This window comes from Cercospora kikuchii (genome assembly GCF_019650295.1).
Source record: "Cercospora kikuchii DNA, contig_00006, whole genome shotgun sequence".
Taxonomy (NCBI): domain Eukaryota; kingdom Fungi; phylum Ascomycota; class Dothideomycetes; order Mycosphaerellales; family Mycosphaerellaceae; genus Cercospora; species Cercospora kikuchii.
This window is the reverse complement of record NW_025408587.1, coordinates 1,735,973-1,759,417: the sequence shown is the minus strand read 5'-3', so window position 1 is coordinate 1,759,417 and position 23,445 is coordinate 1,735,973. Positions and strand designations below refer to the sequence as shown.

At 54.0% G+C, this 23,445-nt stretch overlaps 12 protein-coding genes across 12 annotated transcripts; 6 read left to right on the top strand and 6 right to left on the bottom strand.

Annotated features, from left to right (window-relative positions):
• Window positions 1–558: 558 nt before the first annotated feature.
• Window positions 559–2,181, bottom strand: CKM354_000960800 (uncharacterized protein; the record flags this gene model as incomplete). The annotated part of the gene is made up of 1 exon (XM_044805034.1): window positions 559–2,181. The coding sequence occupies one exon, from the start codon at window positions 2,179–2,181 to the stop codon at window positions 559–561; it is 1,623 nt and encodes a 540-aa protein (XP_044660969.1).
• A 1,427-nt stretch (window positions 2,182–3,608) lies between these two features.
• On the bottom strand, window positions 3,609–5,579 carry CKM354_000960700 (uncharacterized protein; the record flags this gene model as incomplete). Its single annotated transcript, XM_044805033.1, has 1 exon — window positions 3,609–5,579. The coding sequence occupies one exon, from the start codon at window positions 5,577–5,579 to the stop codon at window positions 3,609–3,611; it is 1,971 nt and encodes a 656-aa protein (XP_044660968.1).
• Window positions 5,580–6,157: 578 nt separating this feature from the next.
• CKM354_000960600 (uncharacterized protein) lies at window positions 6,158–7,201 on the bottom strand (the record flags this gene model as incomplete). The annotated part of the gene is made up of 4 exons (XM_044805032.1): window positions 6,158–6,516; window positions 6,566–6,817; window positions 6,921–7,048; window positions 7,137–7,201. The coding sequence occupies 4 exons, from the start codon at window positions 7,199–7,201 to the stop codon at window positions 6,158–6,160; spliced, it is 804 nt and encodes a 267-aa protein (XP_044660967.1).
• Window positions 7,202–7,495: 294 nt separating this feature from the next.
• CKM354_000960500 (uncharacterized protein) lies at window positions 7,496–7,998 on the top strand (the record flags this gene model as incomplete). The annotated part of the gene is made up of 4 exons (XM_044805031.1): window positions 7,496–7,550; window positions 7,615–7,650; window positions 7,781–7,896; window positions 7,945–7,998. 4 exons carry the CDS (start codon window positions 7,496–7,498, stop codon window positions 7,996–7,998), a joined length of 261 nt encoding a protein of 86 aa, XP_044660966.1.
• Window positions 7,999–9,021: 1,023 nt separating this feature from the next.
• Window positions 9,022–10,782, top strand: CKM354_000960400 (uncharacterized protein; the record flags this gene model as incomplete). Its single annotated transcript, XM_044805030.1, has 1 exon — window positions 9,022–10,782. One exon carries the CDS (start codon window positions 9,022–9,024, stop codon window positions 10,780–10,782), a length of 1,761 nt encoding a protein of 586 aa, XP_044660965.1.
• A 260-nt stretch (window positions 10,783–11,042) lies between these two features.
• CKM354_000960300 (guanosine diphosphatase) lies at window positions 11,043–12,849 on the top strand (the record flags this gene model as incomplete). The annotated part of the gene is made up of 2 exons (XM_044805029.1): window positions 11,043–11,068; window positions 11,127–12,849. The coding sequence occupies 2 exons, from the start codon at window positions 11,043–11,045 to the stop codon at window positions 12,847–12,849; spliced, it is 1,749 nt and encodes a 582-aa protein (XP_044660964.1).
• Window positions 12,850–13,268: 419 nt separating this feature from the next.
• Window positions 13,269–15,658, top strand: CKM354_000960200 (uncharacterized protein; the record flags this gene model as incomplete). Its single annotated transcript, XM_044805028.1, has 4 exons — window positions 13,269–13,662; window positions 13,727–14,189; window positions 14,243–15,476; window positions 15,527–15,658. 4 exons carry the CDS (start codon window positions 13,269–13,271, stop codon window positions 15,656–15,658), a joined length of 2,223 nt encoding a protein of 740 aa, XP_044660963.1.
• A 349-nt stretch (window positions 15,659–16,007) lies between these two features.
• CKM354_000960100 (uncharacterized protein) lies at window positions 16,008–17,324 on the bottom strand (the record flags this gene model as incomplete). The annotated part of the gene is made up of 1 exon (XM_044805027.1): window positions 16,008–17,324. The coding sequence occupies one exon, from the start codon at window positions 17,322–17,324 to the stop codon at window positions 16,008–16,010; it is 1,317 nt and encodes a 438-aa protein (XP_044660962.1).
• Window positions 17,325–17,727: 403 nt separating this feature from the next.
• On the bottom strand, window positions 17,728–18,702 carry CKM354_000960000 (uncharacterized protein; the record flags this gene model as incomplete). The annotated part of the gene is made up of 2 exons (XM_044805026.1): window positions 17,728–18,490; window positions 18,539–18,702. 2 exons carry the CDS (start codon window positions 18,700–18,702, stop codon window positions 17,728–17,730), a joined length of 927 nt encoding a protein of 308 aa, XP_044660961.1.
• Window positions 18,703–19,345: 643 nt separating this feature from the next.
• On the top strand, window positions 19,346–20,914 carry CKM354_000959900 (uncharacterized protein; the record flags this gene model as incomplete). Its single annotated transcript, XM_044805025.1, has 1 exon — window positions 19,346–20,914. The coding sequence occupies one exon, from the start codon at window positions 19,346–19,348 to the stop codon at window positions 20,912–20,914; it is 1,569 nt and encodes a 522-aa protein (XP_044660960.1).
• A 412-nt stretch (window positions 20,915–21,326) lies between these two features.
• Window positions 21,327–22,160, top strand: CKM354_000959800 (uncharacterized protein; the record flags this gene model as incomplete). Its single annotated transcript, XM_044805024.1, has 1 exon — window positions 21,327–22,160. The coding sequence occupies one exon, from the start codon at window positions 21,327–21,329 to the stop codon at window positions 22,158–22,160; it is 834 nt and encodes a 277-aa protein (XP_044660959.1).
• A 577-nt stretch (window positions 22,161–22,737) lies between these two features.
• Window positions 22,738–23,307, bottom strand: CKM354_000959700 (uncharacterized protein; the record flags this gene model as incomplete). The annotated part of the gene is made up of 3 exons (XM_044805023.1): window positions 22,738–22,814; window positions 22,867–23,029; window positions 23,086–23,307. The coding sequence occupies 3 exons, from the start codon at window positions 23,305–23,307 to the stop codon at window positions 22,738–22,740; spliced, it is 462 nt and encodes a 153-aa protein (XP_044660958.1).
• Window positions 23,308–23,445: the final 138 nt, after the last annotated feature.

The following is a 23,445-nucleotide window of genomic DNA, read 5'->3' as shown; positions in this document are numbered from 1 at the left end:
AAGAGAAGAATTGTATCTTCACTGCTAGAGAGAGAAAGAATGCGTGGAGCATGCCAGGATTAAAGCACGTGCAAGCCACAAAAGGTCAATGTCCGAGACGGATTTCACGAAGAGGCGTTGGAACACCAATTTTTCGATTTCTTGTTTCGTTCCTTTCTCATTGCGTAAATATATGCAAGATACTTGGAATCATCAAGTGCGATGATATATTCGCGCTACCATCGATCCTCGATCGAAATATATTTGACTCTATCGATCGCTTCGGCTACGCTGGTAGTTGGCACATTTATTGGCATTTTCAATAGTCGCAATCGCTTTCCGCCGATCCCTCCATCGTTCTTCCTCCTCCCGATCCTGTCTGATTCGTCCACCCACACAGTGGACACTCTATGCACGCTCGTGCGCCCTGGCCGTTTATCTTGTCTACGGCGGGCATGTCAGACATTACTTCATGATGATAATGTACAGGTTTCGCTAAATCCAACGCGTCGCTCAGATGCTGTTACGCCCCACAATGCAGAATGCCGATAAGAAAAATTCCTTCTTTTGGTGCTCGCTTCAAGTGATGCTGCTGCTAAGAAATCCGAGTTCGCTGAAAATGGCTTCGGCCATTGATCCTTCATCCTCCCGCGCGATAGAGGGTAGTGGAAGCGATGGAGTGTCTTCCTCTGAGGCTCGTCTCGAGTGATCTGTGATTGTTTTCGCGAGGGATTGGTTGCTGTCTGATAATATGCTCGGTAAAGAATAGTTGAGACCGAAAGGTGGTCTCAGTCTGGCCAAGCCTCTCTCGAAGAGACTCGGTCGACGTCTCAGATCGCTTTCGTCAAGCATCGCGGACGCCTCATCAGGGTCATCTCCAGCACTGATGTTGTACGAGTACCCAAAGTCGCGGTCGTCGTGCGATGACAGCTGGAATGGCGTGTTGTGACCGCCAGTGCTGACGGTGCTTGCCGTGAATGTTGGAGACGAAAGCTCGTCTATCGCAGAACAGCCATCGATACTTTCGGGAGCACTATTGCTCTTTTGCGCATGACTCGGTTGGTCGTGAGCTTTCGAAGGCAAGAACGTTGCCGATAAGGGCGATGCTGCTGGACTTCCGTCGCTGAGGTTCGAATTCGGGATCGAATACGTGCGTGGCTGGTATACATCGTCACTCTCGTTCACACTCGTTCCTGGTCGCGACCCATAGAATTGCACATTTTGCACTGAGGCCGGCCCGCAGCTCAAGGTGGAGTCCCGTCGTCTTCTACTCACGCCATTCGTGCCATGTGATGCTCGAGAGCGAACCGTCTGGACTGGTTGGGCGTTGCTTGAAGCGAAGAGAGCCGCTCCCAACGCCTCCATGGACCCAAGTGGCGCAGCATATGCTTCAGGATACTCATAGCATGAAGAAGCTTTCGATTGTGGCGTGGATCGTTGAGCTTGGATGCCAGCCTTGTCGTCGCTCGCCGTTCTGCTGGCAGCAGTCGGAGGTGGGTCCAGCGGGTCGAGCTTTGAGCTGCTAGCAACCTCGAATGACTTATGCGACAAGGCTTTGGCAGAGTCTCTGGTCGCAGGAGACACTGGCCGAGACTCTGAGGCACCTTGGCGAGAGTGTGTTACGGATATCGGAGAGACTGCTCGTTCGACGGTGATTCGTAGTTGTCCTTCGAGTCGCCCATCCAGTTGATCGTCGGACATGCATCGAGAATGGACCTTCGATATGGGCGGACGCTCCACGTGTGCATATTTGTCGGCCGGGTCCAGAGTCTTGCGTTCAGTGTAATCTGTAAGACTACCGACAATGTCGTATCCGCAAGCACTGTGGCTCCTCGACGGCGGCTCTTGCACTTCGCAGGGCACTTCCATCACGTTGACAGCTTGCCCAGGCAGGAGCGGACAGCCGGTCGTGTTGGGTAGCCGATCGTCGAAGGCATCATTGGCATAGTCGAGGCGATAGTAGTACCAGTAGGTCGAACCTTGCTTCAAGCCTCCGGTTCGTGGTTTGTCTCGTTGCACCACCTCGCCGTCGAAGATGATATTCTCGAACTTGAAGCAACCCGTGTAGAAGTCGGAGCCTCGTAAGCGGTCGTGGTGCATGCGATATGGCACATCGAAGTTGTCCCACGAGCCGAGCAGCTCGACGATTTTGACGTCCGGAGGGGCTCTGAACATGAAAGTAACCAAGGTGGTGGGATCCATGGCGATGATCTTGGCCCAAAGCGGAAGGAAGTCAACAGTCGCGAGCTGCTCCGGGCAGGCAGTGGTGAGGGAGGAGGCCAGCGGACGTTGCAGGTGCAACTGCAACAGAACGTTGTTAACAGGCCATGAGGGCGTGCAGAGCAGAGTCAGGCCGGGTCGTCAGTGTCAGGTGTGAGAACGTGCACTGCATGCGCGGGTCCCAGCACAGGAGACCGGGGCGTCAACGAGAGATTTGCGGCTCGCGCCAACGGCTGCGCAGCAGATCGCCTCCAGACTTTGGGGATCGCACAGCAGCGGGAGAGGCGTCGGCGTGAAGACGGGCGGTGGTGCAAGAGGGCGCTGGCCTTCCCCTGAAGCAGAAGGAGAGAGGAGCGAGGCGCCCGGGAGCGATCTCTGCGCGCTTCATATCCGCAGCCCTGGAGCGTGGTCGTGCCCGCCGATAGTCCAGCAATATTGATACCGCATCGCGCCCAGCAACCACACGCCCTCCGCTGCAGAGTTCATCATCCATCATCATTACAGTCGAAGGATGTGGGGGCGTGCGCGCTCGTGCAAATCATGCCAACTTTTTCGCCGAAACATCCTGGATTTCCAGCGGCCGCTGCGCTACGCGTGATGGTTCTGCAACTGTGCCACGGCGCCTCGCTGCCACCACGGTCGTCCAGCTGCGTCTGCGCTGCACTGCAGTCAGCACGCCGTCGAGTCGCACGCCGGCGATGGCTGTCAGACAGAGTTCAACGCGCGCATCTCATTCGTCTCGTGGCGAGCGTCGCGAAACAAACAAACCGCGCGACCCCTCGTCCAACCCTCGTCGGATACCGCCCGGATCCTCGACGGCAGCGGAGGGCGCGCCAGGCACACGACGCCCGTGGTTGGCGAACGCTCCATGCTTGTCGCTCGCCTGTGCGCTCCCGGCCCTGGGTCAGAAGGAAAGTGCTCCTTCGCCTGCTCTCAATCTCGGCCGTCGGCTCTGACTCTGCCCTCTCCTATTCGCTGGACCAAGCGCTTGCATGTGCCGGAGCGAAGACGACATCTCTCCTCTTCAGCGGTTCCCCTCAACTGCGAAGCGCCTTGCCCACGTTGTCAGACGTCGTACCAGGGAACGTCCCCGGACTGATGCAGCAGCGACGACGAGGTCTGGCCTCCGACATTGCGTGGCTTCACACGCCCGACAGCACGTCCGATGCTCTAGAATGTGACGAGTATGCCGTTTGTGAAGCACGCACGAACCCTCCAAAGTTTCACCTGTCGGGACAACCATGTCTGCAATTCGCTGCGCCGAACTGTCACGATTTTCGTTATCAGCGGATCCTGGCTCGAACACGAGTTACATTGGAGCAATGGCCGTCGGCAGCCAATGTTTCAAAGCTACTTCACGCACTACTCAAACTAGACCTTGCACTTCATGTTGACTGGACGAGCAATGACTACATGAGGAAACCACTCGCTGCGTTACGACTTCTCTCGTTGGAACACGCCTCGATCTTGACCGCGTCAAGAATGACCTCGAATCCATTCTTCCTAGGCTGCACCCTCAGTCGCCATTGCGCCTTGTTCACAACCCAATTGGTTGCTTGGCTAGCATTTGCCTTCACGTCCTGCCTCACTTTCCTGGCGTTTGCCGCTGGCCGCTGTGCATCATCGACATCCATTTCGTCGATAGTATCGACCTGGTTGCCGATCGCTGGTCGGTGACCATTAAGAACGATGTCAGCGTCTGGGCCAATGTGCATTTTGATTGTGCTGTGACTCGGAGCACCATGTTGCGATTGGTTCTTGTGGCCATTGTAGGCTCCAGTTCGCCCTGTCGTCATCGACTCAACGGTTTGAATATGAGGTAAATTCACCTTCTCTGCCACTGCACAGAGCAGACGCGCAAAGGTGGTCGTTGTTTCGTTATGGAATGTCACTCGAGCCATGCGAGCATTCGGTGTTGACGAGGCTGCAGATTCTAGCTCCACGGTCATGCCTTCTTCTCCACTTACCTCAACGATGAGAATGTGGGCTTCGGTGTCAACATAGGGCCGCTGATAGAAGACCCAGCCTGGAATTGCAGCAGTCCCACCAGCAACACAATCTGGCACGACGCTGACGCCGTTCTTGTGAACGTCCTGTAGTCTTAGCAGGACCTCGCTTTTCTGACGCCTCAGATTGAAAGCAATGCGGTGAGGGATCAGACGCTGTTCCAGCCCCTTCAAGTGATAGTACCTCGCATCTCGAAGGAGTTCGGCTCTGTGCTCCTCGTCCCTGATGTGAAGGTCATATCCTTGAAGTAGATGTAACAGATCCGAGAACACTCGAGCCGAACGCATGGGAACACTGGGAGGTAATAGACTGGGAGGTCGAATCAATGACTGCTGCGAAAGGCCAGGCAGTCTATCGCTTGGTGAAGAGAAAAAGCTCGAAAATCCCAAGGAGAAATAATTCGGCGAATCGCCCGGATTGCTGAACAAGTCCTTTGGAATTCGAAACTCTTGCTCTCCTACACGAACATATATCGTCGAAGCAAACAGCTGTGCCGTGAGTCGTGGCAGGCTGAAAAATTGTGCATCGGCGAATAGCTTGACAAAGTGTGCGCCATCTCGTGGCTCAATGTGATAGCCTTGCAAATGCAACGAAATGTCCTCGAAGGTTTTGGGATCGCGGTCGATGTATAGCGTGCGGCAACTTTCCGCTCCTTCATTGTTCTTCATCTGCTCTTCGAAGAATTGGGAGAAGTACGAAGGTGCATCGCTGGAGATGCTAGCGCCCGATAGGCGGAATAGTTTGTCGCCTATTTGGATGGGGAACACTTTGCGAGCGGGAAGGACCATGGTGATACTGGGGTCGATGAAGGCTTGTTGTTGATGAGTGGCGGAGTTTGTGCTGCCGTCGGTTGGATGTTGTTGTGGCTGATGGTACTGTGCACTGTTGTAAATGAATTCTTGATCTGATGTCGACATGTCGCGATGGACGCGTTTCGGTGCAGCTGGTTCGAGCTCCTCTTCGTGGTCTCGCTTCAATGTCAGAGCGTTTATTTCAGTCTCCGCAGGTCCTTGGAGCGTCGCAGCAGTATTGGCGCCAGCTGTCTGCTCGTAAGTCGTATGACGGTCGCGGAAATTGGAAATGGCGTGAGGGATGTTGACTTCGGGATGGTCTGTACTTCGACCTACGTGCTGTATGAGCTCGCCTTGGGGTTCGTAGTAGAACAGCGATGATGAGTTCCTGCTGGGCAGAGGGTGCTCTTCCTGCCGGATGCCTCCTTGTCCTGGTGCTGAGCTGTTCGCTTGTGAGTCGACTGCCCGCGACAAAGTTTCTGCTTCTGTAGTGTTGGTGCTGTCCCCTCGAGCACTGCTATGCTCAACGGCATAGCCATCATTATGTACCCGTGCGGGCTCGCTATCGTCCGAATTCACCATCCTGGGCATATTCTGATTACTGTCCAAACCGAAGCTGCTTCTGGCACAATCTCGCACCCATGGCCTGTAGACCGACACACAAGTGTCAGCCACAGACTGTTGCTGCCAAATGTGATCGAAGATGGAGTGTAGTTGCAGCGCGGTCCATTTGACATTCCCACTGCTGATTCGTAACTCCAGCGCATAATGGGTCAGTAAGCACTCGTATTGTCGGTTAAATGCAGCAATCTATTGGCATGCTTCTCGTGTTGTCTGTGGGTCAGACAGATACGGTAAAAATACGGAGTAATTAGTCTGCATTCAGCGTCGCTTCTCGTCTCGTGCAGGCTAAATACCGCAACTTGTGCTGGGTTCACATCGGTTCATGTTGGGTATGATCATTAAGCTCGCAGCTCATTGCGCCACGCGCATCGCCAATGCATTTGGCGGTCAATTGAAATATTAGTCGCAGATTCGAGAAGATGGAGCTGAAATCGTGCTGCCAGCATAGTCCGAGTGCGTCTGCTGACATTGAACTTAGCTCCAATAAAACATGGCGAGGGTATCTAGGTATTGATTTACAACATCCGAGCTGCACTCTACTTCCTGGCATCCATCATCGGCTGGAATTTCTCGCCCGTGACTTCTTCGATCTTCTTAATAGAAGTGAGATAGCCTGGATGCTCCTCATATCGCTTGATCAGCGCTGTCAACTTGGGAAACTTCGTGGCGTCGATCTTGCTCTTTCCTGCAATGAGTGGAAAGCTCATGAGGATATCGGCAGCGGTCAAGTCTTTTCCAGTCAGCCATTGGCCTCCGTTCGGCGAAGTCTCCAACTGCTTCTCAAGGAATCCGAAGTGTGCGTCGTAGTTGCGGTTCAGGAATTGGTCCTCGACGCGGCCAGCAATTGTGCGAGTAATTGGCTTGATGAAGAAGGGAACTGGGGCGTTCTTGATCTCTGTGAATGGATCAGCAGATGTTGCTCACAATGCGTCAGAGACACTCACGGTCCATGAATAGTCCGATTAACAGGATTGACATCAAGCTTCCCTCGGCATAGTGCATGTAGAAGCGATAGCGTAGCCACTCCTCCGTCTCACCGCCGACCTGCTTCTCCTTGCCCGCCTGATATCTAGTCGGCTGAAGATGCTCCGCAAAGTGATCGACCAGATATTCGGTCAGTGTGCCAGACTCAGCAATAACAATTGGCTGTGGTGTGTTTGATGACTTGACCGAGATGACCGGAGATTTTCCTAAGGCTAAACGTAATCGGAAAGTAAGCATATGTTTGTGGTAGATACATCTGGCGCTGCTGTCACACAGTACGAGACGTAGGAAGCACATATTCGCGACTGAACATACGATGAATCTTCTTCAACTCTGGACCAGCGAGCATATCCTTGCCTCGTTTAAAGACTTCAATGTTGTAGTCGGCACCTTTGCATTCTTCGAGAAGCCATACTACACGTTGAGCACGGCTCTGCTCAAGCCTAGAATGTGGTCAGCTGTGATTACTATTCACTGCAGTCGTGCTTGCCTATGTTGCAAACGACATCGACAGGGCTTCGCAAAACTAACCAATAAAGCGTGATTTGAGGCTTGTCACTGGCCGGAGCAGTCGCTTGTGCAGTCGTTTCCGCCATAATTGTGTAATGAGCTCAGTGTAAGATGACGGGAGTCGGTTCAGGACAAACAGAAGGCAGCAAGATTTTCGAATTTCCGATCAGGACATCGATCGTTCCATATCGTTCCTGCGCTACTGCTCACTTTCTCCGAGCATCCGAGGTCGACCACAGCAAGAGCAACGCACATGCAGAGCGCGACGGTCCGTCCCGTGAGGTGTCAAATCACGTGAACAGGTCCTCCGACGTCAAGTCTCCATACCAGCGGAGCATTGGGGTCACGACGAGGAGCATAACAACCACGACAGACGCAACATGGTGCTTCTCGGCGCATTCAGGCCGACGCTTCGGCGGATGGCTGGACACAATGGTATGCAGCATTAATACCCTAGCGTTGCGCCATGGCGAACACACAGCTGACTGACATCGTGCAGCCGTCAACTTGGATCCCGCGCTGGTCAAATATGCCAGTGAGTATACCCTCGAACCCCTCGAACACGACAGTCAAACATAGCTCGAATATGGGAGGACGGCCGGGCTCGAAGGCAGCGCTCTCGGAGGAAGGGAAGACTGAAGATTTGGGGGACTGATGGCTGGTAGACATGTACGTGAAGCGACACGAATACTTCAAATGGACACCTCGCACCGCATGGATCACCTTCACATACGTGATGGCCATTCCTGGCATTGCGTTATACTACGCATGGACGACAGACGTAAGTTGACCAGATCTGTGCCAGATATAAGTGCTGACAGACCTGCAGGGCAAGTGGGAGCTACGTGGGAAGGTGCGAGGGGATGTGATCTCAGAGTTTTAGATCACTGCAGCGCTGAGAGTGACGCGATACTGAGTGACAAGCTCGCCGGAAACGTGCTACAACATCAAAGCAGGGAGCATTGTACACAGCCCGCCAATTACCAAATTTCTTTGACTGTTTCAACCTCCGATGCCAAAGCGAACGAAGAGAGTCCACTAGGTTCCATGGAGCTCGCGCGCGATATCATGACCGCGCCTGCCCAGCTCAAAACGGCCGGAAGTGACCAAAATGGCGGTCTCAACACGGCTCATTGGTCCTTGCACGATCACGAGCAACATACTTCTGATTCTACTGTACTCACTCCAGTCGCGGACTCCTGCTTCAAATGGAGAGACTGCTCACATGGGCGGGTACTAATAAAGACGTGACGTGTCAATGTTGGCCGCCGGGTATTGCACCTGCTGCCGTTTACAACACTGATTGTGACTGAAACCATCGCTATGATGACCACACAGACATCCATCGGATGCTTAGATGTTCCAGGAAGGTGAACTGTCGTGCTTGGAATCTTGTACGCAAGCACAAATGTCTCTTCCCAGATGAGATCAAAGTTCGAGACTGAATGTTGACGTGGCCCAAAGCGTCAGAATACATGTAAGGTATTGCATTGAAGGTGACTGCACGTTTTGCACATAAAAGATTAACCACGAGTGGTGACGCACCCGTGAGATTTCTGTGCCAATCGTAGCTTCGTGCTTCGAAGGATGTTTTGATTCTCATACAGTGCGATGCTGCTTCAGGATGGCGGGAATGAATGCAGTTGCTGCGAGGGTGAGAAAAGCCACAGTGTTCAAGCATGTGGACTACAGCGAGAAACACCAGAAGGTTCGCCACCGAAAGTCGTCAGCGACGATGCCTACGACATTCTTGCCGTGTTTAATCCAGTCATGTAAACGCTCCTTTCTCACCGCAACAACGCGCGGCCGCATTTGTTCTCACAATCGACACAATCTAACAAGCGGAACTGATAATCCAGAACACATCTGCAGCTCGTCCGCTGATCACAGCCTGCACAAGCACAAGATGGACGTCGAGCTCTATGTGTACGATCTCACACGAGGCATGGCAAAGGCTCTTTCAAGGCAATTTCTTGGCATACAGATCGACGCTGTATATCACACTGCTCTTGTGTTTGATCGCATCGAGTATTTCTTCGGCCAAGGAGTCCAGACGTGTTACCCTGGCACCACACATCATGGCCAGCCCATGGAAATTGTGCCTTTGGGCAAAACCGAGCTGCCGCTTGAGACGATTCTGGACTATTTGGAGAGTCTGAAGGAGGTTTACACTGCAGAAAGTTACGATCTCTTTGCCCACAATTGCAACAACTTTACGAATGATTTTGCCATGTTTCTGGTCGGGCGCGGCATCCCTGAACACATAATAAGCCTTCCCAAAAAGGTGCTCGAGACGCCATTTGGTCAAATGCTGAAACCCCAGATCGATGCCAGTATGAGATCCATCACACAGGCACCAGTACCGCCACAGAACAGGCTACCAGCAACAAACGGACATGGTGTCCAATCAGTACCAAAAGCACCTATCGCTCAGGCACCACCTACCAAAGACAGTGCAGTGCCCGCAGATAACGTTCGATATGGGCAAGTGATCAGCTTGACAGACAAGAATGCTCTCGACACACACTTGGCAGGCGCCGCGGACTCCTGCATCACTATGTTCTTCACATCGTCGACATGTGCTCCATGTCGACTCGCGTATCCTACATTTGACATTCTTGCCGAAGAGTATCCGCAAGCACTTTTTATCAAGATTGACATCAACTTTGCCCGTGAGCTCGCAGAACGATACTCAATACGAGCAACACCGACGTTCATGACATTTGGAAAGGGCGGCGTCAAACAGGAGGAGTGGACAGGCGCTGATCCGAGCCTTCTGAAGGCGAATGTCGAGGCTCTGATTCAAAAGACCTTTCCTCCACATCCGCACATGACGCTCAGTGTGCCTACCCTGCAATATGGCTCGCTGAAACCATACGTCTTCAGCAAAGTGCCACCCCTTGACAAGTTGATGGCTAAACTGGGCTCTGCAGCCAGCCATCGGGACATTGCGTCCCTTCGTACATTTGTGGAGCAAAGAAATGAGCTACCACAAAATGCGGCAGTTCCTGATTTGCACAGTGTGTCTCAGACGTTCGCCACGGAAGCCCTCGCGCTGCCGTTGGAAGTGCGGTTTGCAGCTGTGGACCTTCTCCGCTGTGCGATGATCGATAGTCAAGTCAGCGGTTATTTCGCCGAAGAGAGTCAGCACCGGACAGTCACGACATTGGTGCAACACATCAACGGGCTTGAGAGTTGCCCGCACAATCTTCGACTAGTAACCATTCACCTAGCCTGCAACACGTTCTCGTCTCCGTTGTTCGTCAAAGAGCTGATGATCAGCGGAGATACGACCATATCTGACTTGATACAGCTCATCTCGTCGTCTTTACTAGACGTGTCGCATCCGACGACGAGAGTAGCTGCAGGGAGTCTTGCCTTCAATCTCGCCGTGTCCAATTATCGGATCAGGAGGGAGCAGCAAGAAGAGGCTTTGGCAGGAGGCGAGCAGGTTGAACTGGCTGCATCAATACTGGAGACACTCGTCGATGAGAAAAGCGATGACGCGTCGAAGGTCCTGTTGCTGGCTCTGGGATATTTGGTCTATTGCGCGTCAGAAGACGGCGACTTGGCAGACCTGTGCAAGGCGATGGGAGCGAAGAAGACAGTGAGAAGTGTAAAATCGCAAGAGAAGCTCGCGCAGGAGGTGGCCAGTTTGATCTGGTAGGAATAGAAATAGATTATAAAAAGAATAGATGTACACACAGTACAACAGCTGGGCAACAGAGTGCGCCTCTTTGGACGCCACAACGCCACATTTGATCTGCACTTGGGAAAGTCTATTGGAGGTAGGGGTCGCGGTTGAGCGATTGAGGGACACTTTTCTTCCTCCTTGCACTGCTGGCCAACCCTCCCATCTGCCCTCGACTTCTTTCAGCACCATTTGACGCGTATGACCAAGTCATGAAATAGGCGCGATCACATTTCATGACCGAATCTGCACAGCAGAGACCGTAAGCGCAAACCACCTCGACCCTTCAGCTTTCGCATCTCACACCCATATTCCTGCAGTTCTGTCTGGTCCTACGTTAGTTTCTCAAGTACCCGTCGTCGGTCCTCATCGCTCGTTCTGCCAAAGCGCGAGAGCGATAAGCATACCTCCGATCCCTTCGAGAAACCCGATCGACACGCCCCACACAGACAACCAAAGTCACTTTCCATGCAGGAGAAAGTGCAAGCCGCCTGGATGAATCAAGGCACGCGAGCGCGATATATCAAAGCGTCCATCCTTGGATTCTTCGTCCTCGCTGTCATCTACTATGTGAGCAGTCCGGGCTCAGCAGCCACGAGCGCTATCGGACTGGGCAAGTTTCCAGGCGGAGATGTCGCATCTGATCCCAGCGTCGCCACGACGAAATGCACGAGGAGCTACTCGAAAGACAAGCCACTCATACAATATGCGCTGATGGTGGATGCCGGCAGCACAGGAAGCAGAATCCATGTGTACAGATTCAACAATTGCGGGCCAACGCCTGAATTGGAGAATGAGGTGTTCAAGATGACGGAAAAGAAGAAGGGCGGCAGTGGCTTGTCAAGTTATGGTGCCGACGCCGAGGGCGCAGCGAAGAGTTTGGACGTGTTACTGGATGTTGCCGTGGAGAGCGTGCCGGACAAGCTCAAATCGTGCACTCCGATCGCAGTCAAGGCGACAGCAGGCTTGAGGAAGCTGGGACCAGAGATGAGCGAGGCGATACTGAAGGCCGTCCGAACGCGACTCGAAACAGTGTATCCTTTCCCGGTCGTCAGCGAAGAAAAGGGCGGCGTGGAAGTCATGGACGGAAAAGATGAAGGTGTATATGCCTGGATCACAACCAACTATCTGCTCGGGAAAATTGGAGGACCTGATAAGACACCCACCGCCGCAGTCTTCGACCTCGGAGGTGGATCCACGCAGATCGTTTTCCAGCCAACGTTCAAGCAAGCTGCCGATGGTGGTATGCCCGAAGTCTTGAAAGAGGGAGACCACAAATATGACCTGAAATTTGGTGGTCGCGATTTCACACTATACCAGCATTCGTATCTTGGATACGGCCTGATGGAGGCCCGCAATAACTTGCACCGCCTTTTTGTCGAGGGCTGGTACGAGAACAACAAGGATGCAGGGCCGGGAGCAGCGAAGGAGCAGCTAATGCTGAAGCCCATCGCTAACCCATGCATGAACGTGGGCATGTCCAAAGAGGTCGAAGTCCCGCTCGGCGAAGATCATCCTCTTGGTTCTTCCATCACCGTCAACATGACGGGGCCTCGAGTGGGCAGCCCTGCACAGTGTCGGGCCCTCGCAGAGAAGACACTCAAGAAGGATGCAGAATGTAAGCTCGCGCCATGCGCCTTCAATGGAGTCCACCAGCCATCGTTGGAGAAGACATTCGCCCGCGAAGACGTCTACCTGTTCTCGTACTTCTACGACCGAACGGAACCACTTGGCATGCCGGAGTCATTCACGTTGCGTGAGCTTAAGGAGCTCACCGCTCGCGTCTGTCAAGGCGGCGATGCGTGGAAGGTATTCGACGCCATTCCAGGGGCGCTTGAAGAGCTGGCAGATAAGCCCGACATGTGCTTGGACCTGAATTTCATGCTTGCGCTGCTACACACTGGATACGAAATGCCAATCGACAGGGAGGTCAAGATCGCAAAGAAGATCAAGGGCAATGAGTTGGGCTGGTGTTTGGGCGCTTCTTTGCCGCTGCTGAATCAGGAGAGCGGATGGCAATGTAAGATCAAGAAGGTACAGTAGATGCTATGAAAGAACAGCTTCAAAGTGAAAAGGCATTGGCAGGCGTTTGAACTGTAGATACATTCCTAGATATTGGCATGAGCAGAGCAGGATCCTGTGACACTTCAATGTTGGCCTACTTACATGCCTGCCGCTGTTCGTGTTCGGATGCTATTGCCAAGCTCCACATGTGCCTGCATTAGTGAGTCCGTGCCCGCCCCACTATATAAGGTAGCAGCGGTTGCAGCGCGCTCTCCCCAAGATACAACTGTTGTTCATATTGCACATATCTGCTTCGCCTTTGCATCAACCTCGCTCGACCACAGACCAAAAATCCGCGACGAACAAGACAGGACGACTGGCCCGAGCATTCACAGCTTGTCTTCCGTGACGCCTCGCCAGCAACTCGATCCCGCGCGCTAAGTGAGCTCGCCGACAGCATGGCGGAATCCCTAGCGTTTCGGGAATGGGCTAAGAACGAAGGCCTTGTGAAAGCAGTACCCATCTCAGATTTCGAAGACGCGGTGATTGGCTATGATGCAGAAGACTTCATCAATATCTTACTTGTGCAAGAAGGCACAAGAGAGCCTCTCCTACCCGCTCTTGGCGGCCTGCCGTTTGCCCTGAGGTCTCACATAGACCGCGAGCTCGCAAACATCGAGAAGTTCACTAAGAAGAAACCACTATTTGTGTTCAACGGTCTCGACCTCGACCTCTATGACCGTAAGTTTATCAGCAAAGAAAGCGAGCGAGCTGTCAGAATTCTGGAAGAAGCATGGCGAGTGTACGACAATGGAGATGGCGATGCTGCCGTGAGAGCATTCGAGAGAGCATGTAAGTTTTTCCCGATGGGTCGGAACCACTCTGCACGCTCCTACCAAGTACTGACTGTGAACAGGCACATATCGCACGGGTCACATTCTGCGCTTCCTGTACCACTACCTCCACGAAAAGGGCGCCCACGTAATGGTGGCGCCATACAGCGCAGCCGCACAGCTGGCATACACGGACGGCATCAGAGGTGTAGCGGCCAGCCATGGCTCCGCATCATTGCTCGCATTCGGCATTGATAGATTTGTTCTGCACTTCGACTGGGACGCGCAACTGGCCCACTTCATCGACCGCGATTCAGCGTTAGCGCAGCTTAACATGACCATAGAGCAGCTGACAGACCTGCTCATGTTGTCAGGCCTGCTGATACTTCCACCAATTCCCGAAATCGTCAGAGAGGGTCAAGTGCCGAGCATTGCTGCCGCGCGACAAGTGCTCGGGCAGGCCGGCATGAATGGCTGGCAAGCCGCACAGCAATCGAAAGACAAGGACTACGAGACAGCATTTAAGAAGGCGAGGCTTGCAGTCAAGTGAGTGATCAAAGTCACACGTTTCTATCAGGTGCAGTTGCTGACAGCGTCAGATTCATGGTTGTTTGCGAACGCAATGGAGACTACAAGCAGCTCAATTTCAGTGAGTCACCAAATGACCTGGCGCAGGTAATTGGGACACGATATCCGATCGAAATCTACCACTACCTGAACCGGGGCGTCATCGGCCCTCGGATTCTGAATTGGCGCGCGCACAAGGAGATATTTGAGTCACCGCCACTTGACGGCGGCAGTGCAGCGGCATACCGTGAGCTTGTGCAGAAGAAACTGCAACCTCTGCATTTACGTTCGATCGTGATACTGAGCTCACGGTTGGGTCGATACTACCAGAGTTACAATGTCGACTTAATTTGCTGGTTCAACGAGAAGGACAAGCAGACGCTAGATATCAAGGGCAATCCGGCAGTCAGCACACCGAGCAAGGAGCCTGAAAGTTGGCACGTACGCGACAACCTGCGACGAACATCGTCCGCCGCAGAACGCATTGATCTCAACGCAAACCCAATACACTATGCCATCACGTGGTTGTCAGACGATACACTGGCGAAGAAGTCCTTGACTAAGAGGGAAAAGGATCAACATTCAGTCCTGACTACTCCGGCGGAGCTGCTCTCTAATATTACCTGGCGCTTCCTGCACGATCGAGGTTACATCAATTCCTCTGATCATACGCTGACAGCGTGGGGTAAAGCGCTCAAGGCGGCATTCGAAAAGGCCGCAGCAGACAAGTATCTTGGCGCCACAACGCCGCCGCGCGAGGCAGAAGAAGCCATCTTCATTGCCTTCGAGCTATTGCGTCTAGATCTACTCAATGGCAAGGACCTCTTCCCTGGGGTCTCTGGTGGTGCCTCTAGAGGGACAGACCAGGACAAGACGAATGTGCAGCTTATCACCCGTGTTGCTACACTGGGATCATTCAGGCATCAAAACATCGGGTATACCGGACCTCTATCGCGAAACACGCTTGCCTATCATCAACTCGCAGCTGCGGTGCGCAACAGTCTGCGCGACCTCGTTGAGGTTCATGCAGTGAACCTTCTGCTTGGGGGCAGTGCGGTGCGCGTCCGCGACTCCGAGGAGTATGTCGAACTAGGTGGCCGCCTACCCTTCCTCAAGGAGCCCGACGTTGGGCTCGCTTTGGTAGTCAAGAGCTACCTCGATGAGATGTGTCAGCCGCCGGAGCGACGAACCGATGTGCGGAAGTGGTTCACCCACGCAGAAGATATCGACGGCGACATTCAACGAGCCTGGAAACTGTGGGGTGCAGTGAGTACATTTCACTTGGTATGTGAGAATTGTTTACTAACCTCTTGCAGATCAACGCAGGCATTCAGGCTGCCGATGGGGCAATCGTGGGCCCCGAGACCCGCGATGCGTTCGAAGTCGCCGATAGTTGGCTGCAAGGAAAGCAGGTACCACACACGAACGGGACCAACGGGGTGGACTAGGATCTCTTCGGTCGGAGACGGGTTGTTGTTGTTGGCTCGAGCCTCTCCTGCACTATGCTCACGCGCATGCTGAGCGAAGACTATCCTTCTCCTTGATGCCTTCAGGAGCGGCGCAAGTATGTCCACTGCGAATCGACAAGGCTACATATCATGGAATGAGGGGCTTTTTAGATCTTGCAGCGGTAGAGGATGTGAAAAATGGCCCAACTCATGTCCCAAAGGCGGAGACCTGCTCATTTTGCCAATTCGGGTGCCTATCGTACATACCGTGTTCTCGTGCATTCATTACACCCAATGTCAGCAGACCTGGCAATTACCGGAGACTATGTGCCCCTCCCATCTTCGACCTCTATTCCCGCCGTGCATCTACAGAGTGAATTTCCAGCGCGAGTAGCACGCCTTTCCTCAGCACATAAGGTGTTCTGCTGACGTTCGCGCTTCCGAGCTCCGGGTCATGGAGCTTCTTGACATCGCGCTGAAGGTCAATGTGCGAGAAGCCGTTCGGAGGAAATGGACCACCCTCAACCACTGGTATTTGCGGCAGATCACGAGCCTCTGGCAAAACTCCAGGCGGCCGCTGATGTTGCGGCATCTGTACCGCTGCTGGTCTCGTCAATGACTGGAAATGTGTAGGATGGACTCTACACGCGCAACAGATCCGGATCGTGGGACACAGTTCCTTTTGTCGGGCACGCTCGAGGCGTGTGTGACGCAGCAAGAAGTAATGCTCCCGTTGGCGGTCTTGTTCCTGCGGATTTGAGTATTGCGGCTCTGGAAAGCAATTGTCTGGATCGAAACCTATCAGTTCTTGCTCCTCGTCTGCCCTAGCTTTCTCTTCTTGCGGACTGCACCAGTACGAGCAGTATACGTCTCGGATGCCATCGAGCAACTCGTCCAGACGCGGATCATCCACCCAGCTCTTCAGATTGTGATCGGCAGAATGTGCATGGTTCCAGCGCGAGCTCTTGTATCTCAGGCCTAGGTTGCGAAGGTTCGGGAAATCGAAGCGTAGCGAACGAGTGGGATCTGTGGTGTTCAAGTAGGACATCCACATGCGTATGTCGGCGGCTTTGACATGCAGTGAGAGGCTGGTGATTCGGATGCCAAAGTGGAGATCGCATATGGCGCGGACGAAGACATTGGCGTCACTCGGGTGGTGGAAGGTCAGGTTGTTGAGGGAGTAGAGCAGCGGTGCGGCTTCAGAATGCACGGCACGACAGGTGCTGAGCAGCGCGGTCTGGATGTCGTAGGGGTTGTGCCTGCGGTGCGCCTCGGATCGCGGCCATTCGACGGGCAGCCCATCGCGCGATTGCACGCACAAGGCGTAGATGCGGTCGCGAATCTCGCGGGGCAGTGAGAAGAGCAGCGAGTTGGCGACGCTCGTCGGCAGTGCCTGGTCGTCTTCTTCGTAGGCGGGAATGTCCTCCATGTTCACCGAGCGCGCCGAGTCGCTGTCGTGCTCGGATTTGCAAGCCCGTTGGCGCATTCGTTGGATCGCGAAACGGTAGACATCATCGTCGAGCTTAGTGGGTCGCTCGCGGTAGGTGAGGCGTGCGGGCTGTGGGTGAGCAGCGGCGTTATGATTGCTCATGTACGAAACCGGGCGCGACGGGGTGGTGCTGGCGCTGTGCCACTGCGCGCCAGAGTCGGTCTCGATGCCTTCCATGACCGTGTGCTGCCTGCTTCACCCGTGCATCCCCGTGCCGTTGCTGCTGCTGCTGTTATGCACGTCGGCAGTGCCGCTGTGGTGGGCTTTGGCGCGCCGTTTCGAAGCAGATCAGATCAGGGTCCACTGCCCCACGATTCTCCCTCTTTGCCTTGCAGACAGCCCATGCAGTGCGCGTGAAAGGTCATGCATTCTGGATTGGAGCAAACTACTACTATTGTGCCAGCATCGCAGCTGAGCCTTCTGACCGCCTCATACATATTGAAAATGGTATCACAGACTGTACATTTCATCTCTCCTTGACTTGCCGTGCTCTATCCGGCAGACTCCTGTCCCTCCCAGATTGTTCCCTCCTCCAATCCTGCGTATCACCACAACCGTACGCTTTCTCGTCAGTCGTGCCTTAGACGTCAGCAGTTGCATCCCACAAGGCCTTTGTCTTTCCAAGTCCTGCGAGGGCTCCAGCCGCACCCATGAGACCCAAGTTGAAGCCCGGGAAGCCGCTCTCGTTCCAGGCAGAGAACTGGAAGCCGACTGGGAACCAAGCCAATGGCACAATAAGCTCCGCGTACCATTGGGCATCCTTCTTCGCATCCTCCTTCACGGTGCTTCCGTAGCTCTTCTCCACCGAGCTGCGTGCGTCTCTCCTCTTCCTCTCCAGCTGCGCCTCTCGGAACAGGCGGACAAAGTCACAGCTGAAGCCAAGGAACCAGGCCCTGTATGCAGTCGTGTATATCGCGGCCGCCTTTCCTCCATGCTTCTCTGTCCAGCGTGCTGTGAGATGTGCGGGCAAAATCTTGCTGTCCGTCAAGAGCGCTACGTTCTCGAGGAACTGGAAGGTAATGTACAGTGCGCACTGCGTTGCTGCAGTCGCATACAGGACTTGGTCTTGTCCTGGCTTAGGGCCGTGGGCCAATTGACGAGCCCAGGCATAGAGGGGCAACAGCCCGAACAGACGAAGAGTGGTTCGCGTCGCTGAGAGGAGAGAGCCGAGCGCTGCGATGGGAGATGGCTGGCCCGGTGGCGGCGGAGTAAACTTTTGGTTCAGCAGGCCGTACAGCCTCTCCTTCAACGGCGTCGCTTTCGCGTCCAGGTGTGCAAGCAGGTACAAAGTGTAATTGAAGGTCGAGAGGAAAGAGCTCAGGCCGCCGGGTGAGGCAAGCAGTCTGCGGACATGTCAGCAGAGGCGATGAGCAGATCGCGATGGTTCTCACTTGTTCAATCGCAGAATGATGCGGTCTGGGCCTGACAGAGTGCTCTTCACTTGGGCCGGCACCTTCTTCTGCACTTCCTTAGCGACACTCTTGTCGGCAGCTGGGAAGTCCTGCTTCTGCGCTCCATCGGCTGGAGCTCCTGGCTGTGAGGCTGGTTCGGACATGGTTGTGTATACGGCGTGGTAATGGAACGGTATTGTATCAACGACCTGTGGCTTGGAGAAGGGTAAGGTCGTAGTTGGCAAAGATGGATGACGGGACTAGGAGAGTCGCGCGCAACGAGCATCCGATCTCATCTAATCCCATCTGTTTAACCTCGGCCGCTCGACCGAAAGTGGAGAGGCTGCATGCCGCAAGCCTGGGCAGCGGTACCTTTGCGCAGGTACCTCACGACTTGATCTGCGTGCGTGCAGGTTGGTCGTGGCAGCAGCAGCAGTAGTAATGTGCACCATACCCTTTGTCGACGAGATGCAGTCGAAGTTCGCTGGTGTTGCAGAGCTTTGGCTCGACTGACAGGGTTGTGCCAACCGCCAGGGTTCACGGACTCGAGTCCGACAATTGCTTCAACTCTTTGAAGGTGGACACCGTCGTCTTCCGATGTGCTGCACGCACGTAGCCTTCGTGGCCTTCATTTGCCTTTCGACAGCCATCGACCCGAAGCTCACGGGAGGCCGGGCTGAATGAACATCGGTGAGAGCGTTGTGTGATTGTGACCTCGAATCTGACGAAGCTGCGCTTTCCCGAAACGGAACTTTGTTTGACGTCGCGTCTTCACAGCGCGTCACTTGCGCTCCCGAAACATGCAACATGCAATCTCACGCAGCACCATCGCCAGACGGCAGCTATGTGGTGTGGACGGACACCAATAAGATTTGCTGGCAAGACATACGTGGTCGACACGCGCCCTACTTCACGCTCGCCACAAATCGCGGCAAGGTGATCGCCTACAGATTCTCCCCCGACAGCAGCCAATTCCTTCAGCTCTCCGAAGGCGGTGTCGAGATACTTACCAAGAAGCTCGAATGCCGTGCTACTCTGAGCAACGGTGGTGGCGGTCTCGGCAAAGTCGTCAATGCACATTTCATCGGGAATCACCACGTCCTGACTGCTTGGGAGTTCGGGAAAGCCAAATTATGGCATCTGAATAGTGGGAAGGCCACGGATCTTCCAGATTGGAAGACGTGTTGCAGTGACAGAGAATGGCTGAGTAGACCGGGATGTAGCACGCCTCCTCTCTTTACTCAACTCTCGAGAAGTGGCGCCGAGGATCATCTAGCTCTGCTCTTCACCTCAGCAGAGAACACACCGTCCTTGGTCAAGCTGCCGACTACGGACGCACAGGCTATATCTTGGTCACCTGAAGGTCGATGGCTGGCGGTATTGGACGTGCCCACAGCTACACCTAATCTGCACATTTTCACGCCAGACGGACACCTCTTCCGCTCGTATCCTTCAGGCAAGGACTCCGGATTTGCCTTGGGCATCAAGGATCTCGCTTGGTCGCCCGACGGGAGGACTCTGGCGTTGGCTCGTCATGACAATCGGGCGGAGCTTCTCAATGCAAGGACTTTCTCTCTTCTAGCGACCATCGAGCACAATACCACCATCGATCAAAGCGACTTGCCAGTGAACTCGAGAGCGCCGATTTGGCAGGAGATCGTTTCGGCCTCCAACGAACGCGCTTACACTTTTGCGCCACAGCCCGTTTCGCCGCCGCTATCCCATACGAAGCCGGGGTCAGAACCCGCTGAATCAGGAATCGTCGAGCTGTCTTTCAGCTGCGATGGCAGTTTTCTGGCCACCCGTGACAGCCGGATGCTCAATACAGTCTGGATATGGGACATTCCGAAGCCTTCGGCGCACGCTGTGCTAATTCAACACAGCAACGTCCGGAGTTTGCAGTGGCATCCAACCAGAAGTGCCACTCTCATGATAGATTGTGCAGAAGGTGTAGTGCATTTGTGGGATGCTTCGTCAACGGAGCCACCTACAGCACACCGCACCACCAGTCCGCCCATGGCCAAGCCCTCGTGGATCAATACCTCCGCTGAATCGAACCTCGTCGTGATGGTCGCCTCACGATCAAAATTCGAGCTCATGTATCCGGAGGGGCGTGACGAGCACGAAGTGGATAGCTCTAGTACACCGCCGTTACAAGCAACTTTTGAAGAAGGCGCAAGTGAGGACTCACTTTTCGATGTTTTGTCGGGCCGCAAACCGCTGCCGCCTAAAACGGAGCCTTCTTACACGGAGCGTGTAGATATGGACGTTGAAGACGAATACACAGAGCAGGGAGCACTGGACGATACGTTCCGTGAAAAGCGCAAGCCTCTGGCAGAGGAGCTGGATCCGCTTGACGATTCTGATATCTTCTAGAGCCGGCCACGTTCGCTAGGAATCAGCTTCATCCAGGCAAGGCAGCTCTCTCATTCGCGACGTGGTGGAACGAAGGATCGTTCCCGTTCGAAACTTCACCGCTGAGGACAACAAGGATGTAGATACCGCAGATGTTGGGTCTCTTCCTTCAGAGCCTCTCACTCCGACCGGGGATGGCATCAGACCTCACTTGTCACATGAGCGTTGCATGCCTGCGCAGCACATGCAGCCTGTGGCATCTATCGCCGAGAATTCACTGAGCCAACCGTTGGACCATGGAGGGTTTGTCTGCTGAAACCTCACTTGACGTTGATTTTTATAATGCGCCGTTGGCCGCCTAGTCCTCAACCTACTCAACCCTCACCTATGTTCGCTCATAAGCAACTGATCACGACGTCCAGCATCATTTACAATGGCTAATCTCCGAAGGTCGCAGAGAGCTCAGGCTGCGACTTACGACTCCAACGGACGCGACTATCTTGCAACTGAACTGGCATGTACGCGGGCAGAAGTCGAGCACTGGCTTGCTGCACCTGGGGTCCATCAACATCTTGTGCTGTGGTACAACCTCTGCGTCCTCGGCCGCCGCAGATACAATGAAGCAATTGACTGGATTACCGATGGCGAAGACGGCTACTTCTACAACAAACAAGGGCTTGAAGAAGACCTGCTCCTCACGTGTTTGGGAGAAGGTGATGCGAAGGTCTCCGAGGGACAAGAACGAAGCGACTTCATGGAAGATGGCATCCACACCTCGGACTGGTCGACTGCGAAGCTGTGGGCAAGAGCAGCTTGGCGAATTGCGCAGAGCAATTCTTCTGATGGCCATCTCTTTCACGCAACCATTGTGCGCTATCCAGCAGCAGTCTATGGATTGATGATCGATGTACTCTGCCTTGCGTTCCACTCCATCGCATATCGCAAGACTGAATCTATCTGGCACAGTCTGATTACGGGCGACTCTTCGCAATCGCTGGGGCTGTCGTCGGAGCCAGGACCCTCCAGTATCGTCGGGGCGGTCGAGCTTGACCAAAGTGATCGCGATTCTACGACCGAGGAGGGTAGCGCTGACCACGTTGATGTCGCAAGCTATGCTCTTTCGATTGCTTCTTCAGAAGAAGATGCCAGCGCTTTCGAAGATCCGAGGACTCCTGTGAGAGCGAAATGCCGCAACCACCTTTCACCACCACCTGCTCCCAAGAAGGCGACCACTCGGGCTTTCAACCCCCAGAAAGCGTGCGACTGAGTCGACTCACTTCGATACGTGACATCACCCGCTTTTGGAAACACCAGCAACAGGGCGACGCAGAAATCTGGTTGATGGCAGCCAAGATGGTGAGCAGAAAGGTCAGCACTCACGCCTGCCGGCCGCAAACAAATCATCATGACTTCTCTGCGCAGGATGCTGAGATCACCCTACGATTGACTACCAACTCGAGATTTGGGCTGCATTCTGTTGAGAGCAATGCAGGCTGCGAAGCAGTAGGATGCTGGATTCCTGGCCTTGGACACAAATGCATTGACTGCAGGTTAGCGGGCGGAAGATATGGTGTCGTTCAAACGCAGCCATTGTGTGCGGCAGTGGAGACTCTGTAGAGGCCGTGTGGGAAAGATGGGCTCGTGAAAAGCCTGGCTGGGCTCCAGGAGACGCAGCATTACCTGACGCAATTCAATTCTTGACATTATGACGAAGCTTCTTCAATTGTGATCGAGTGCTATCCTTTCTCTATCTTCATGCTTTTTTGGGTATCGTTACAGTGCTCTGCTACTTTTCGTTGCTCTTTCTGGACGCTTCGACTGTTGTTCGTGAACACCTAGTTCGCTCATTTCTTCGAGGTAGCGACCTTGGCGAGGTCGGCGAGAGCCTCGCGACGCTTGAACTTCGCATCCTGAATGACACCTTGGGAAATGGTCAGTAAGTGCTCAGAGTAGGCGAACTCAATGGAACTCACCAGCATCCGCGTCGTTGGAGAAGTTTCCGGTCCACTCGACAAAAGTCGAGCCTTCGAGCTCGCCGCTGGTGATTGCGTAGGCACGAACAGTGCTCACAACGGAGGAGTAGGACAGCTCTGGCTGGGCAGTGATGATTGAGTAGGTGATGTAGTGGTTGATCGACTGCCAGGATGTTAGTTCATCTGCTGGATATTGCTGTGACCATCAACATCGCTTACGCTGTGTTCCTCCTGCTTGACTTCGAGAACAGTGCCATCCTTGAAGGTCCACTTGACGATGTCTGTGTCTGGCGAAGCACCCTTGACGAAGTCGGACTGCTTAACGGCAGACCACCATTGTCCGAACGACTCAAGTTTGATGTGGTGCCAGACTTGACCGAGCGGGGCTTTGATGACGGCCGATTCCACGACGGTGGAGGATGTTGGGATTGCTGAAGACATGTTGGTGTTTGGATGGAGTAGACTTTCGTGAAGGGTCTGTGTGAGAGTATGAGTGGAGTGAAGTAAGTGTGAGAGATTGCAGCTAGCAGCCGACAGAGAAAGTTGCAATGTGCAAACGCAGCTGCCAATGCTCACCCC